Raw genomic sequence first — 17,545 nt, 5'->3', positions numbered from 1 at the left:
ATTGAGTAGCAAATGGTGCAGTCTCTGCTGTGTTTCACAGATACCACCGATTACGGATCTGTTTGGCCTTCTGCACGCATATGTATCTTACATTATCAAATCCTAGTTGCATTTTATCAGCTCATACCTCACTACCAAGGAAATGCTTCTTTACCTTTTGTATTACTCATTGTGTTAGGGTGTGCTATTTCACCCTGTGTGACTGTCACAGAAGTTTAGCAGATAACTCTGATCCCTGCCTGGGTAAATGCTTAATTTTGCAATATTTTCACTTTATGGGAAAACACAATTCCTGTTAAAACTCAGGCTATAAAACCATGTCATTTAGGGAGCATATTTGTTTCTATTGAACACAACTGCCAGGAAATAATACATAACACTAACTGGTTTGCATTTATGGCAATTACATTGTGTCTTCAACTTAAATGTTATTGATAGGACATTCAAAACCTGCAGTCAAGTGTAGTTGAAACAAGATACTTGGGAATCAGACGTGCTTGTATTTTGTTTTCACCTTTTCAGTCAGGAATCTGTAAGCATCTGAATTTACCATTTATATGGTTGGCTCCAGTATTAGTGAAGGCAGCTAGTGACAGGTACATTTAATTTATCCTCATTACAACAAATGGCTTTTGATGTTCAGGAAATGTGTGCATCCATCCATCATATTTTGACATGTAAATGATCACTTGAAAATTAATATTTCTTGCTTCTGGCTTGCTGTCACATAAATACTTTAATATTTATTATTCTGATGAAGTGCACATCGTTCTATAGTATTTCCAGTGAATGTGTTCCAGTGCATATACAGCTCAAATTGATCAAAAATCTTAATATTTAATTAATATATTTATCTGAGCTGAAAAGTGAAAATAAAGACAGATGACTGTAATTTTTCTATGCTCTATCCTAGCTTATGATGGACCTCCAATCTGAAATTCTAGTTAATATATTTTGTTCATATGATTAGGAGTCATGCTTGAAATGCAGTCCTATCCCAGTTTTTCTTCATCTATCTCAGAACTCTAAAATATTGCAAATAGCTTTACACTAAGGGCTGCTGTCTCACAGCATGGACCAGCAGTCATTCCACAGCTGTTCACTCGATGACAATAGGACAAGTTCCAGGATGAAGATGCAGCACATGAGCTCATTGAGTTACTCCAGCACAGCTCCTTGAATCCAGCCAGCTGAGTGTGCATGTGGTGCAAACACAAGCCTTTGTTCTCTAAGGTGTAGATATGGAGCGCAAGTGCAACCTATTTGATTTGAATTATGCTGTTTTTCAGTTATTTTTGAGGCTACATGATTTTGCATGTCCCTACACACATCCTGGTAGTGTGAACATGTGGCTTAGCTACCCCTGCTGCTGTTCTGAAATTGCTGAAATCTGCCATCTGTATAAATTGCTCAGTGCAAGAGAGTGCTCTCTCTTTAATACAGTATTTAAACATATTAGTTTAATTCCAGCTAATAGAACACTTTCTTAGATTTTTTTTTGATATTCATGTACCTTAGGACAGTGAAGACATTTACCCCTTTAGGAATGACAGTATTGCTGTGTATTGGTGCTCTCTGCTATTGCACACAGGTAAGCCAATACCTACAGTACACCAAACTTAATCTGTGTGTAGCAGGGAGAATGTTTTCCTCCAAATACAGTTCCTATGCTCATATGCCTGCTCTGGATCATGGCTTTGGATTCTTGGTTCCTGTTGCATTCATTCACCATTCAAGGACATACTTCTCCTTCTCTATACATTTTCATGAATTGCCAAAGGACTCTCTTTGTCCATTACTACCCAAATTCCATGGGATCAGCAGTGAACTACATTAACAAATTCATTACTGCACAATCCTAAGTCATTTTACATGGAATTCCTGCTGTCTGCACTACCTATCCCTTTTATGCAGCCTTTTCAGACCAAATCCTTCTAAGTTAAAAAGGAGTAAAAATTTTATACTCATATCCTGAAATTAAACCTCCTTTAAATGATTTTGCCCTCAAAATTTACTTGCTTTATTTGGCACATGCCTAGGATGTGAATCTGATTAACTATTTGAAGCTTTCTTAGCTAAGTAGCCCGCTGGCATTGAAAAAATATTTTGAAAAAAAATTCTGAAATATTTTACATAGCTACAGTTGAAATCTTAATTAGACTGAGCAAAAGAGAAAGGAGGAGCCAATATATGTGAACAGAACAGCGACCCTTGCCTGCACGTTTTTCCCAGGTCTGTGAAACCTTAATGCAAAAATTTCAAGAAAAAACAGCGGAACACGCGGTCACTAATAAATGCCAAATTAAGAATGATACAAGCTAGGAAAGTATCTGGAAGACCCGCAAAGACTGTGATGAAGAGTAACACACAGAAATCGCGTCTGAGAATACAACACTCTTCTGCTTCCAGAATTTAACAAAGCTCAGCTTTGACGGCCACACCAGCCATATGCCAGCAGAGCGGCCGGCATGGCATGCAATAAACCCCTCGCCCACAGAGCAGCAATTCGCAGCAGCCCCATCCCTCGGTCCCACCGAGTGCCCCGGCACCGCTTCCGCCGCGTCACAGCGCGGCCGCCGCCGCCTCCCGTCCCGTCCCGCCCCGTCCCTTCCGGGCCGCTGCGCCCGCCCTGCGCGGCGCGCCCGGCCCGGCCTGAGGGTACCGGCCCCGGCGGGCTGGGCTGAGCTGGGCTGAGCTGGGCTGAGCTGCTGCCCGCGCCATGGCCCTCGCCGGCAGGGCGGCGCTGCGCTGGGGGGCACGGCTGCCGAGCCCCGGCCCCGCCGCCGCCCCGCTCTGCCGCCAGGCCTGGCTGCCCGCGGCGTGCGGGCGGCCCTACAGCTCCCGCGGCAAGGTGAGTCCGCGGCAGCCCTATAGCTCCCGCGGCAAGGTGAGTCCGCGGCAGCCCTATAGCTCCCGCGGCAAGGTGAGTCTGCGGGCGGCCCTACGGCCCCTGGCCCAGGCCGGCTGCTGCCAGACCCCTGGGCTCGCCGCACTGACAGGCGGCCCACGCTGGCGTCCAGGAGTGAGACGGATGCGTTACTGCTTGGTAGAACTGCCTTGCTATGGTGTAGGGCTTGACATGTTTCAGTGATCTCGGTTCTAGGGACGGGTTAACAGAGCTTGGAGAGAACGATGTTAGTAGTGGGCACAAAGAAGGCAGAATTCACGGCCCAGAAGGACAGAGCTCCCAGGATAAGGAAAGAACTAACACAGTCAGCTCAGCAAGTGTGCTGAAATAGGCTCTGGCTGGGGAAAAAGGTACTTCTGGCAGGGGAAGATCACGACCATAGACCCGAGAAACCCACCGACTCAAGAGAAACAGACCATGCTGGCTAACTAGCATAAGTGAGGGAATCATTTAACCAATAGAATACCAATTAAAAGAACTATGTAACTTTTAGGCAGTCGATAATAATGTCTTTGTTTGCTAAAATGTATAAATAGTATGACGTTTTGATAATTGTTTGCTGGCTTTGTGGATTTTCCACCAAGTGCCCCTTTCTGCACAGAACTGTAAATAAATAAAATACTTTGACTTTTGTGTGTGGATTGGCACCTTCCACACTGTAGCATCCTTTTTCACTGTCTGCTTGCTCCTTGTGATAAAATTACTACTCGCTGAGTCTCTAGGTAATGGCTCTGTATTCCTATCATGCTTGTGAAGAATGATGTCCTTAATGGCCCCCTGAATCCAGTTTTCTTAATCCTGAAGTTTAGTAGTTTCACCAATGTGAAACTAAAACAAAATTTTCCAGCTCCCTATGTACATAGGAGCATAGTACCTTTTGCATACTTTCCAGCATAGCTCATAATTGTTCAGTGATAAAAGAATACATGTGTCTGTATGACTCAAGTGAAATGCTGACATTTTAAAAAATGGTGACAATTCAAGCTTTTGTATCTCTGTTCAACCTGTACTACTTCTAGAGGAAAAAATGTTAAAATAATTAATTTGTTTTTTTAAAGGCCAGGTCATATGCTATATAGAGACTGTAACCTTGATTTATGAAAAGAAATTCCTGTTTTTCAGGAAGAAATAGATATGTCAACATATCCTGTTGAAAGCATTAGAAACTTCAGTATTATAGCTCATGTAGATCATGGCAAAAGTACACTAGCAGACAGATTGCTGGAAATTACAGGTAAGCATTCTCATTTTATGCTACCTTTTCTTGACATGGAAGGTGGCATCTTAAGTTTGTGTACTGTTGATTATACTAAAATTTCTAATATTTTTGCTCTCCTAGTGTTGCTTGGGTTTTTAAGCTCTCAGTTGTGTAGTGTTACGGATATATGGACTTTATGGTTGAGATCTGCCTACACGTAGGCATAAAGAAGTGTGTAATTCATTTAAAGGAGTACATATTTTGGAAAGAGACTGAAAAGAAGTTTGAAGATGTTCCTTGTTTCAACATCTTCCTTGTTGAAGATGTATCTCCTGTCACTCTAACCAGTCATCCATTAGAACAGTACATGTTAAGTTTATGATGTTTACTGCCTGTGGTTGATGTGGACAGAAGGGGTGGGACTGTCATGACCTGGGAGTTCTGGACTCGCATTTAAGGGTGAATGAAACAAAACCAGGGAGAGAAACTTCTGATCAAAGTTATTTTTTATGATTACCTCCCATGTATCATCACCATGAGCATTTTTGCCTGATGCCTGTGATGGAATGGGATTTTGAATTTAGGTCTGTCACTCTATGCTAATGCTCATCTGGCTCTTGAGATTGAGTTTAGAGCTGTGGGCCACTCTTCCTCAGTGATAGGAGGGGAAGTTTCCTTAAGTATCAAAATTATTTACAATTCAAGGGAATTTTTCCTTCTTCTTAATCTCTTAGATGATATTTTTTATCCTGCTTATTCAGGTTAGTATTTTATGTAACTTTATTGTGTAAACTTTATTTGACAAATGTAAAGAATTGATGCACTCTTTTGTTTTTGATTGAAAATCTTTGTTTAGCTTAATTATATGGGAAAGCTTCATTTGCTCTTGGTTAACTTTTGGTTAATGGCATTTTCAAGATTTATGTAGTAAATTAGGTAATAAAGCTTTTTTTTTTCCTTATTTTTAGGTACAATTTCTAAAACTGACCGTAATAAACAAGTGCTGGATAAACTTCAAGTGGAACGTGAAAGAGGAATTACAGTTAAAGCCCAATCTGCATCTCTCTTTTACAGTCATGAAGGAATAAACTACCTCTTAAATCTTATTGACACACCAGTAAGTTAAATATAAACAGTGTTGAAATCACACAAATCTAAATGTCCTTATAGTTAAAAGTAGGAGATTTCTGGCTTCCTGTGTTTATTCAATACCTCTTTTATAAGAATGTGAACTTCATTATACAAATATACAAGTGAAAACAATGTAGTACAGAAATCTTTGCAAAAATACCTGAAATTGTAAACATCTTTTTTCTCCATAGGGCCACGTAGATTTCAGCTATGAAGTATCACGGTCACTATCTGCTTGTCAAGGTGTCATACTTGTAGTGGATGCAAATGAGGTGTAGTACTTAATTCTTGGTTTTTATTTAGTATTTCAGGATTTCCTTTAGCTAGAGGGAAACTAGGTTGTGGGATTTTGTTTTGTTTTTCTGGCAGTGTTTCTGCCCCTGGGCTATTGCCATGAAAGTATTACATTGCAGAAAAATAGTAGTGGGATTTTAAAGCAGTTGCATATAATCAATCACCTTTTATTTATCCATCTCCTAAATGAAAGAGTTGATAGAATAGCTATGTAATCTTAAATTGTATTGTATGCCTAAAAATACTCCCCAAAACCACACCGAAACTGAGGAGATTTCTGTGTTAAACTTTACAATGTTATTTTCTAGGGTATTCAGGCTCAGACAGTGGCAAACTTCTATCTTGCCTTTGAAGCGCAGCTTTCAATAATTCCTGTCATAAATAAGGTAATAAAGTTATTAGCATTTTTTATTAAATACTTGGGTTGTTTAAATGTGTATAATGCTGATCAGAAATGTAACCTCAAAGAGAAGTAAAGAAAGTGATTTATTATAATATTTATAGGATTTAGATTTAACATTACTAGGAATTTGCTGTATTTGCTGTCTGTGTAAAATTTTACAATTTAACTGCTGTGAAATTTTTAATTTCATGAAATACATTTAGGTATTTAAAAATGTAGCACTTAAGGACATGATTAGTAGTGGACTTTGCAGTGCTGGGTTTATGGCTGGAATTGGTGATGTTAAAAGTTCATTAATATTGAGGAAATGACATGACTAGGAGCTCAATATTTAAAAAGTGGAGTCTTAATTTTAGAGGAATTTTAAGTGTTACTTTTTATACAATTTTGAGAGCTGTGTTATTGGAATCACAAGATTAATTACTGCTCAGCTTATGTTAATTTCTTTTTGTAGATTTATTTTGTACTTAATATGTAATCCTGTAAACAGTGTAGGTAGCTCTTAATGATTTCAAATTACCTTGTAAACTAAAGATTTTTACCAACTCTTGGACAAAGGTGTTTTCCCTAATGAAACAAGCCAAAATGAGACTGGTTATGGACAGGATCCTTCCCAAAATCAAGGAAGGAAGACTTTATAAAATGAATATTGATCTTTTCCTGAAGATGGACAGTGTTTACTCATAAATACATAAAAGTTCTTTGCTGTACTTTGCTGTTTTTTGTACTTTCTACTGTACTTTTTGTACAGTACTGGATGATGTGGCAGATCTGGTTTCTTGTATATTTAGCAGTTTGTTGTTTTACAGATTGACTTGAAAAATGCAGACCCTGAAAGAGTTGAAAAACAAATTGAGAAGCTGTTTGATATCCCTACAGATGAATGCATAAGGGTAAGATCTCTGAGTTTTATAACATGCCTGATAATATAACTTTGTAACTAACATGTGACATGTGCATGTTGTAAATTAAGAGAGTGCTATCTGTCTCCCTGTTCTTGTCTGACTTAAGAATTTCTTTAAATTTTGTCTCCTGTAAGAGTGGAGAAAATAACTCTCAGCTAAAAATTCTAGTATTTTTTCAGGATTAGAAACCAGGATTTTAAATTATTTCTCACTGTCAATCCATAAATGATTTTCGTTTCTGTCATAAAGATAATTGCCATTCAGTAGAGACAGTATTTCTTAGTCATAGCATTCTAGAGTGTCCTTTTGAGTGCTTTTATGAGTACCACCCAAACTGTCTAAGTTAACATGACACTATTTAATTAATAAGTGTAAGATGTGTCTTATAAAGTTGTTGTTGGATTTGTTTTAGATTTCTGCTAAACAAGGAACAAATGTTGAAAAAGTTCTTCAAAAGGTCATTGAGAAGATCCCACCGTAAGTCTGTATTTAATTATGTGTCTAATTAACCTTTAAAAGTAATTTGGAGATCATGAGTTGTATTTATACGGTATTGGCAGTAGTTTTACACTTAATATGCATCTAATTAAAAAAAACATTTTATAGATAGATGTAGGAGAAACAGAAGGAAAATAGTGACTTGTTCTTAAACGGGAGAGGTGAATTAGTCAGCAGCGAGGCTGAAAAGCAGAGGGACATTTTTTTCACCTCTGTCTTTACCAGCACTGTTAGGCTTTAGGCCTGGGGAGCAAAAAATGCAGGTTGATGCACAGACCCACTCAGCAAAGAAGGAGTTGGTATGTGAACTGTTACAGGAGCCTGACCCCTGTGCATCTATTGGCCCTGATAGTATCCACCTGAGGATTGTAGGAGAACTGGCTGTGTCTGTGCAAAGCTGCTCTTTGTAATCTTTGAGAAGCCCTGGAAATCAGGGGACATCCCAGAAGACTGGAAGAATGCTAATGTTGAATTTACTAGAAGAACTTAAAGGAGGATCCAGGAATTTATAGGCCCATTAGTCTTACTGCAGTCCCTGGAAATGGTATGGAACAAATCCTCCTGGGGGTATGACAAGTCAGATGAAGTGATTGGGAAAAGCGAGCAGGGGTTCACCAAGGGTGTATTGTGCTTGACAAACCTGATCACCTTCTACAGCAGAGTAACCTGCTGTGTAGTGTGAGTGGTGGACAGTGGCTACCTGGGTTTCTCTCTACCTGGATCTTAAAGGTTTTTGATAAGGTTTCTCACAGACTCCTGGAGAAACCACTGTGTTACAGTCTGGAGTGGTCTGTGTCATGGGAACTGTCTGACAGGCTGCACCCAGCGGGTGGTGGTAAATAGTTCCTTTTCAGACTGGCCACAAGTAGGGTCTGTCAGGGTTCCACATTGGGTTCAATGCTGTTTCTTATCATTACAAGTGATCTGGAAGTTGGGATGTGTACCCTAGTGAATTTTGCCAGTGATACCAAACTGAGAGGGGAAGTAGACACTTCAGAAAGGGGGAGCAACTTTGCAGGAAGTCCTAGATAGGCTGGAAGAGTGGGCTAAAAAGAACTCTATGAAATTCAACAGAGGCAAAGGACAACACAGGCTGGAATCTACCTAGCTGGGGAGCAGCTCTGTGGAAATGGACCCAGAGGTCTTTGGGGACAACAAAGTCAATGTGAGTGAAGTGTTCTGCTGCAGCAAAGAAAGACAACAGCATGCTGGGTTGCCTTGGGACATCAAGGACAGGGACATCAACAGCAGAGATGAAGTCATTATCCCACTCTGCTCAGTGGTGGTCAGTCCACACCTGGAATACTGTGTTTGGTTTTTGTCACTTCTGTGTGGAAAATATGGACCAGCTGAAGAAGGGCCACAGAGATGATTGAAAGACTGGGCAGTCTGCCCTTTGAGGAAAGCTTGAGAAAAAAGGATATGTTCAGCCTTGGAAAAAGAAGGTTTAAGGGAGACCTTTTGCTGTGTCCTGGTATTTAAACAGTAGCTACAAAGAGCCATTGGAATAATCTCTTCAGGAAAGTGGTGAATTCCACAACATTGGATACTCTCTGGTTTGTTTGGGCAGGCTGCTAGGCCATTTGTTAAGCCAAGAATGTTTTTGCCAAGAAAAGTTGGATCAGGTGATACTGGAAATCCCTTCCATCCTAGTGTGATTCTGTGAAAGTGTTTGGGGTGGGCATGCTTGCTCATTCAATAGTGAATAAAAACACACTGCATAATACATTGTTCTAATTTATTTTGGTGACAGACCCCAATGTAATACTGCTGATCCACTGAAAGCCTTAGTATTTGACTCTACCTTTGACCACTACCGAGGTGTCATAGCTAACATTGCGCTCTTTGGTGGGGAGATTGCAAAGGGACAGAAAATTGTGTCTGCACACACTAAGAAAAGATATGAAGTTCATGAAGTTGGAATTCTGACTCCAAATGAACAGCCAACACATAAGCTGTAAGTAAAAACTTCTTACAGTGGAAAAAATAATATATTGGGCTAAGCTACAGTGTCCTGCATTTCTGTTTGATTTTTGCTTTGAGAGGTAAAAACTGGGAGATGTCTAGGTTTTTGTTCTTGTTCTTTGGTGGTGGGTTTTTTTAATAATTACTATTTGCAATTTAGTCCTCTGTGTCATTTTTTATTTTGAGCATGCTGAAGCAGAAGGTTTTAGGGAGTGCTTTTGGGGCATTGCTGTGGGAGGAATCCATTATCTTCTGTAGTACATGGAACATCTGGACAGCTAAGTGTTTAAAGGCTAGTGTTCGATATTCTTATTCAGCTGTCCAATTTATTTCTAGGAACTGCCCTGTTTGAGAGTGGAAGGGAATGGGGCTTCATCTTAGTTATTGCTGCAGCATATTTTGAGGGTGGAAAACTTAAAATCCATGAATGCAACAGCTTCCAGAAACTGGCTTCTCAATGGCAGCAGTGGGAAGAAAATCAGGTACTTAGAATCAGTGGAGAAGTTTTACCAGTGTGCATCCAAATACACATTAATGACTTTACTGGGGTCATTTTCAGGTTACATTACTGTGTCTGCTGGGTTGAACCTAGCCAGCAGTCCAGCCAGCCCCCTGCTCACTCCCCAACCCTAGCAAGATGAGAACTGAGGAGGTACCTGTGGATTGAGATAAAGGCAGTTTAATAAATGAAGGAGAAAAAAAAGAAATAAAAACAAATGATGCAAAGACAGTCCATTATTCGCCACCTCCCACAAGCAGATTGATGTCCTGCTAGTCTACAAGTAAAATCCTTGGAAAGACTACACTTCTTTTGTATTGCTAAGCATGATATTTTGTGGTATGGAATGCCCTTTTGGCCAATTTGGGTCTGTTGTCCTGGCTGTGTCACCTCCCAGTCTCTTGCATACCCTCAGTCTTCTTGCTGGAGCACAGTGAGAAACCCAGAGGGCTTGCTCAGCAACACCTAAACATTGGTATGTTATCAACACTTGTTTAAGTCACAATTCCAAAACACAGCTCCATACTAGGCTGCTTTGAAGAAAGTTACTCCATCCCAGCCAAAACCAGTACACTATGTTTTACTCAATATTTACCATGTATTCCCCTCCTATTAGCATAATGTGCTGATGGAGAGCGTTTGTCTAGTTTCATCCTAGTGGTATATGAAACTTGCTGTGCTGGCAGCTGGGTACTGTTCTGGTTTCTTTCTTAGGAGCTTCTCAAGGGTCTAGCTCCAGCTTTTAAACTGAGAGCATCACAGTATTCAAAATCCAGGATCATAAATGTACTGTTCAGCTGTAACAGAAAAAGAGCTAGTTGAGACTGTTCACAACTCAGAGATGAAACAACTTAAATCTCACTTCTGGACTTTGGATATGGGCTTTTTAGGGGGTGATTTATTTGAATTTCTGGCTGGGCTAAATCAAGTAGGAAAATAGTAGAAATACTGCTAATGCCAACAATCATGTCCATATAATAACAATTTTATTTAGCTATGCAGGACAGGTGGGGTACCTGATTGCTGGAATGAAAGAAGTAACGGAAGCCCAAATAGGAGACACACTGTTTTTGTATAAACAGCCAGTGGAGCCTTTGCCTGGCTTTAAGTCAGCGAAGCCAATGGTTTTTGCAGGTGAGGAGTAAATCAATATAAAGAGGAGTTACTTTTTTCCATTGACAAGAGTAAGAGCTGTTAGAGCTTTTAAAAGAAAACTGTATATTAAGAGTAGGGATAATCAGAATTTTAGCTGAGGTGCATCACTTACGTAGATTTGTGTTTTCTCCCTGTGACTTAGCAGGATTAGTAATAAATGCTGACTGGTTTTGCATGAATACAACACAAACATGATTATTGTTTCTTATGCCAGTAAACTCTTAATAGCTGGAAAAAAAGGGTTAAAATTAAAAAAAAATAGAGGGAATTATTCATCTTGATAATCAGGTTTCTGTAATTATTGTGTTGGTTTTTCTTCTTTTAAAATTTAGCAGCTGTTTCATTTTTGTTAAAGATGGTAAACTGCCAGAACTAATACGCAGAACGATCCTGTAAAATATTTCACTCTTTGAGCTTGAATAATTCTATTGAGCTGTTGTCACTAGCTTCAGTAACTACTACAAATGCTACAGAAGGTGGCTTTAGAAAAAATTCTGTAAATAATTTTCTAGACCTGTTGTGAAGGAGTGTGTAGAACTCACTCGAACTGTCTCATGGAGACTTAGGCATGTGGATGATGTTTTTGTATATGTGTGTTGCATCTTGATGTAGATGACATTTTCTGAGCATACAAGGATGTGAAAAGTGATACAGTAGAATCTATTTCAGGCAGTAGTTATACAAATAGCTGTTTTTATTAATTTCAAAGGAATAGAGAAATATTTGCAACTTAGAAATGATGCTTTTTATTTTTCACTCACTCTTAGCTTTGAGAGAACATCTCAGTGAAGTCTATACACTTACACTGCAAAACAGTGGTTATACTCAATCGTGAATCTTCCATAAATGTGAAGGATTAGAGGAGTACAGTGATCCTACCATTATGGTTTAGATGTTAATTCTTGAGGTAATCTAAAACATTTTAATGTTTTGACTAATTTTTTTTTTTTGAGGAATAAAGAATCCTTATGGTGTTTTTCACATTTAAAAACTGATGGAGCAGAAAGTAACTATTCCTGATTTTATTACTCTGTTAACTGTAAGTGGCATATTTGAAAGCCAGGTACACAGTAGCTAAAGCTCTCTGTCACATCACTTCTATTTAATATATTTTGACAGGAATGTATCCAATAGATCAAACAGAATATAATAATCTCAAAAGTGCTTTGGAAAGGCTGACATTGAATGACTCCAGTGTAACTGTTCATCGTGACAGTAGCCTTGCCTTAGGAGCCGGATGGAGGTGAGGTTTCTGTGCTGCTTTCATTTTTTAAACTGTTCATAAGTTAAGAATGCATGATTAAATGAACTGAAGGTAGAATTAAGCTTAATTCAAAATTGTAAGCTGTAATTCAAATAAATGATAAAGATCATTAATTTCATTTGATTTTCTTACATTCTCTGCACAGAGAATGAAAATTTTTTTGATCAATAGTTTTTGTTCTCCAAGACTTTTTCAACTGTATGATTATTTGGTCCCTTGAAGGTTGTTTGCTTTGCCTGGTACTGCCATACTAGCACTGTAAACATGCTGGAGGGTGAAAAAGATCACTGTGAAATTCCAGGGGGATACACAAATACTTTTACCAACAGGGTATTTTTTTTCCAGATTGGGTTTCCTTGGTCTTCTACATATGGAAGTCTTTAATCAGCGTTTGGAGCAAGAGTATAACATGTCTGTTATTTTGACTGCACCTACAGTTCCATATAAAGCTGTTCTTTCCTCAGCAAAGTTGATAAAGGTATGTTAAATTCATAAAAAAAATTATGTAAATATAATAAACATCTAGAGTCTCTTTTTAAACGTAGGCTAGTACTGTATTTTATAGCAAGCATTAGAAACACCAGTATATTATTAAATAGTTTTTAATTTTTTAAGGATGTTAACTGCTCTTTCCTGTTTCATTTCAAGCACTCTCTCTTTATGTCTTATACTTTTCCTTGAAAATGGGAGTATAGGACACATACCTTGCTGTATTCTTTTAAGTGCTTACTGACTGAACTGCATTAAAAGCAGGTGAAATAATCTCCCAGGCTTTATCCATCAGAAAACATGAACGTTTCTAGGAATAGCTTGTGATGATACTGTAGGTTGGTAAGGGGCTGGTGAAAGTGAATTTTTTTTATCACAATTAAATGGGCCTGTGCTGACTTCATTAAATTGGGTGTAAATAGAATTACTGTGTTTGAGTTTTAGAAAGAGGTAGACTTAGAGCACCTGCTGACAGAGGAGGCTGCAATTGACTGGCTGATTATCCTGCAAATTACTAAAAACTTGTATAAGAAAGGTTTCTGTACTTGCAAGGTGTGAGGCATAAACCTTTTATCTCTCTGGTTGTTTTGGTTTCTTACTCAGGCAGTATAGCAGCTAGGAATGAAGTAGTTGACACCTTTAGTGTGTGATTCTGGACTGCTGATGTGGGATTATTTTCAAACAATGCTGTAAGTTTGGTCCCTGTCAGTGGACAGGGAGGAGAGGGAAGTTGCATTTACACAATAAGCAGCATAACCTTCCTTTTACCTTGGAAGGGTAACTCCAGCCCTTACTGGGATGTTGGACTGGAAAAAGTAGGTAATGAAAGCACTTACACAGGAATCAAAAACTTCATTTCTAAGTCCACTTCAGCATGTGAGGGAGCCAAAGTTCTACTTAGGGGAGAAAGTCCCCACCACTGAACTATAAAATATTTAGAGCAGGTCTTCTGTTGAAGCTGTGTAATAGTAACTTAGAGGATCAGGATGAAGTAAGAAAGAAGATCCTCAATTTACAGGGGAGAGAGAGACCTGGAAAGATGGATAGGAAGGCATTTTGTATTTCTGTCATTTCCCAAGTCAAAAGCTAATTTCTGCATAATGATATTTAAGGATGTGCTGATATCAGACTTCTATATGTTTTATAAAAATCTCTTCTAAAATCTTCCTTGGTTTAAACTTGGGTTGCATAATGCACCAATGTTTTCAGGCAATTGAAACATTTTTTAGCATTTTTTCAATGCTATATTTGTCTCCTTTGCTGTTCATTTTACTTACTAATAAATTACAATATCTGGTTTATTTGTTTGTTTTCAGGAGTATGGAAAAGACCAGATTACTATTATCAACCCTGCTCAGTTTCCTGATAAATTTTCAGTATCAGAATATTTGGAGCCAACTGTTCTTGGTACTATTGTAACACCTCATGAATATATTGGGAAAATAATTACCTTGTGCCAGGTTGGTGTATAGTTTTAATTTTTTCCTTTGCATGATTAAGCTCTTCACCTCATACTTAAAGTGAAGACACAAGATAGTATGATAGTAGATATTACTACTTAAATAGTATCTTTGAAGTAATTATTTGGTACTTTTGAAAGATAAAATAATTTTAAACGTTTTATTTCTAAAATTCTGAACTACAGAATCCATAAATGGAAAAGTTAATGATGAAGTTCAGTGACAACAAAGTGCTTGGTCTGTACTAGACTAATTCATAGCTAGTTCTGTTCTTCTGAATGAATGGAGTCTGCAGCAGGGAAATAAGATTAATTTTTTTTTTAGAAGTATATTCATGGGAATACAACTTCTGCCAACACTTCTGACTATGTGTCCATTTACTTTTTTCAGTACTTCACTGAAAGTAAATTTAGGATAGCGATGGCCAAATTTGCCTAACTGTATTTGGAATACTTCTAATTGAAAATCTTTTAACTGCCATGCATATTATATTTATATTATTTCTTCACAATATTTTTCTTAGCTTTTAACATTCCAAAATGCATAATACAAAGCAGTACAGTGAAGAATAAGATCTATTGAAAAGAATTTCTAAAATAACTTTAAGAACACCCTTCTGGGAGGAAAGAAGATGAGCCTGCAAGTCCTACAGTGGCAGCAATAAGCAGAAGCTGTTAAGGATTTCAGAAATTCAGCATTAGTTATAACCACTTCATTTGTTACAGTGCTGAAGTTTTTCCTGGGACTTCAGCAAACTACCAATGAGAAAGTTATTTTGGGTCTTAAGTACAGGAATTCTCTTATGTAGCTTGATTGCTGTTCATTTTAATTTGCTTTGTATTTTTTTGGTAGAAAATTTCAAGGGAAACTGAAACAATTTTTATTTGTCTAGGATCGTAGGGCAGTCCAGAAAGATCTGTTGTACATTGATGAAAACAGGGTTATGCTAAAATACCTCTTTCCACTGAATGAAATTGTGGTGGATTTTTATGATGCTCTTAAGTCTCTGTCTTCTGGCTATGCAAGGTAACTACCTCCTCTGTTCCCCCTTCTCCTCCTCCCACCCTGGACCCTGAAGGGGGGTGGTATGGTAAAAAAAGGCCTGAGGAACAGCTGTGGAGGGCAGAAGTAAAGAATATTCCTTTCTGGTGCTGCTGCAAATCTAGTCTCTCTTCATCTTGATTGGATTAGATTCACTGTGAAAATGTATGGAAATAAGTCTGAAAAACATGAAAAGTGTGTCACTATCTAATAATCATTGTTTTTGGCAATGAGTGTATTTTTCAAGGGCGCCCCCTGGAGTGGCACTGGTTCATCTATATGAGTAAGACCTAAATGGTCTGTCCTTGTCTGAAGTGACACTGTACAATTTTTTTCAATGGAATCACTGAAACTGTACTACTTACTGTATGAACTGTCTTTTGGTGGAAAAAGGAAAATAACATCGATTATTTAAAGCCAGTAAAAACAATGTGGTATTTAAAACAAACAGTACTTACTTTATATACATGTTTTATTTTGTGAAAAAAGAAAATCGTGTATTTTGAGACAAATTTGCTGTTGTGGGTGGCTGCTGTGAATTCAGAGTCTAGTACAGTGCTCAGATGTTTGTGAAGAGCCTTTGTGAGTTTAATGGAAGGGAAGATCTTGCATGGCGATGAGCTTGTGCCCCTGGAGGCTCAACGGCTCTCACAAACCTGGTACATTGAGATGTCATTAATAGGATATTAATGACACAATAGGAACTGGTATACCTACTTACATTATTTATTTTACAAACATAAAAATGAATTTTATTGAAGGGCTGAATTTGCTTTGAGTTAATGTTTTCTTTAATTATGTCTTAAAAATGTAAGTAAAACATGTCTTGCCCGGGTTTATATATGCAGCAAAAACATAAACAAAAGTGGAGAGGCAAGATAGAAGAAACAGAGGGATGGAAATTTTGAATTTCCTCTCTGGATCTAGCTCCCCCACTACATAAAACCTAAACTGTTTATCAAGAACCTATCTCATTAGCAGAATTATGTTGGGTTTCCTTTGATTTGGGGATGATTGCCAATGATGTTGTATTATCTTATTTATTTATTAGTTTTTATTTCCTAATTGACACTTTAGTACAGCTTGTGTATGTAGTGCTCTCAGTAATCATATTTCTGTAATATGGATCCATTCACCTATCTGTGGTTATTAAGCCAACTAAGATAGAAGTACTTTGAAATAATCTCAAAGGATTTTTCCTCCCCCTTTTCTGATATTTCAGATTTGACCCCATTACAGTGATAGTGATTATCCTCCACAATTATACACACAAGATCCATCTATCTATCTATCTATCTATCTATCTATCTATCTATCTATCTATCTATCTAATCTAATCTAATCTATCTGTCTGTTGCATACATCACCTCTGCATCTCTTCTATTTTTAAGAATTTTTGCAAACTAACAGACAGTAAGGCCTACACCTACCAAAGATAGTTGCCAGGTTTGGAGACAAAGTGAAAAACTTAGTTGTCAGAGTTGGTGACAATAGGGGTCACATAAAAAGTTTGTCAAATGAGAAGATGAAAAGAAGACAGTCCTGGATTGGTGTTTGATTCCTGTGACATTCAGGACATTAAGTGTTCAAAAGCTGTGTTGAAGGGTTCTTTAAGACTGCATCAAGCATGTAGATTTCTAATTGCTCATTAGATTGGAAAGACATCCACGAAGTCAAGATGACCTCTTTCTGCATTGGAGGGGACATCACCTGTGGTACATTTCTAGTGTGAAGAAGTACTGAGAGACTACTAAAAACTGTGCTCCCATTATATTAAAAAGTTCAAGTATTTTATTAAGAAATATGACTATAAAATCATTACTAATTTTTGAACTGCTTTTATTTTTTTTAGTTTTGATTATGAAGATGCAGGTTACCAATCAGCAGACCTAATCAAAATGGATATTCTTCTAAATGGAAATCCAGTTGAAGAACTCGCAACTATCATACACAAGTAGGTTTACTGGATTCCTTATTCAAAAGGAATAACAATGAAAACATTGTCTATTAATAGGTCTTGATGATCTTAAGGTCTTTAGTGACCTAAATGATTATATGATTCTAAATGACTCTAGGTATATGTGTTACTCTTAATATGAAAAATGTGTATGAGCATTGAAAATTTTTCCATCTGACCACCTTCATTACCACTGAAAAAGAGAAGTATTTTGTAGTATGAAAATTAGGAAATAATAATAGCAATTTTTTTATTTCTCCTTCTCAGCTTAAGTACTGGATATCATATTTTTGTGGAAAATGTAGGGCAGAGAGAAAGAAATGCAAAATGCCAATCTTCTAAAGGGCTGGAAAAATTTAAGTGCAGACCAGTCTAGGA

The 17,545-nt window shown here is 37.8% G+C and overlaps 1 protein-coding gene across 2 annotated transcripts in view; it reads left to right on the top strand.

Moving 5' to 3' along the window:
* The first annotated feature begins 2,599 nt into the window (after positions 1-2,599).
* GUF1 (GTP binding elongation factor GUF1) overlaps positions 2,600-17,545 on the top strand; it is a 23,502-nt gene continuing 8,556 nt past the window's right edge. The window contains exons 1-14 of one of the 2 annotated variants that reach the window (XM_054632562.2): positions 2,600-2,851; positions 4,031-4,142; positions 5,075-5,223; positions 5,429-5,509; positions 5,840-5,917; positions 6,744-6,827; positions 7,252-7,316; positions 9,091-9,294; positions 10,796-10,935; positions 12,076-12,199; positions 12,566-12,698; positions 14,026-14,169; positions 15,062-15,195; positions 17,063-17,164. In XM_054632562.2, coding sequence (XP_054488537.2) covers positions 2,720-2,851; positions 4,031-4,142; positions 5,075-5,223; positions 5,429-5,509; positions 5,840-5,917; positions 6,744-6,827; positions 7,252-7,316; positions 9,091-9,294; positions 10,796-10,935; positions 12,076-12,199; positions 12,566-12,698; positions 14,026-14,169; positions 15,062-15,195; positions 17,063-17,164 — 1,682 coding nt within the window. In that variant the 5' untranslated portion in view covers positions 2,600-2,719. Of the gene's footprint in view, positions 2,852-4,030; positions 4,143-5,074; positions 5,224-5,428; positions 5,510-5,839; positions 5,918-6,743; positions 6,828-7,251; positions 7,317-9,090; positions 9,295-9,638; positions 9,785-10,795; positions 10,936-12,075; positions 12,200-12,565; positions 12,699-14,025; positions 14,170-15,061; positions 15,196-17,062; positions 17,165-17,545 lie in introns of those variants that run through there. The other variant, XM_054632564.2, reaches the window with a different exon arrangement.

This window comes from Agelaius phoeniceus, chromosome 4 (assembly GCF_051311805.1).
Source record: "Agelaius phoeniceus isolate bAgePho1 chromosome 4, bAgePho1.hap1, whole genome shotgun sequence".
Taxonomy (NCBI): Eukaryota; Metazoa; Chordata; class Aves; order Passeriformes; family Icteridae; genus Agelaius; species Agelaius phoeniceus.
The sequence above is the reverse complement of the archived record's forward strand: the minus strand, read 5'-3'. Positions and strand labels throughout refer to the sequence as shown.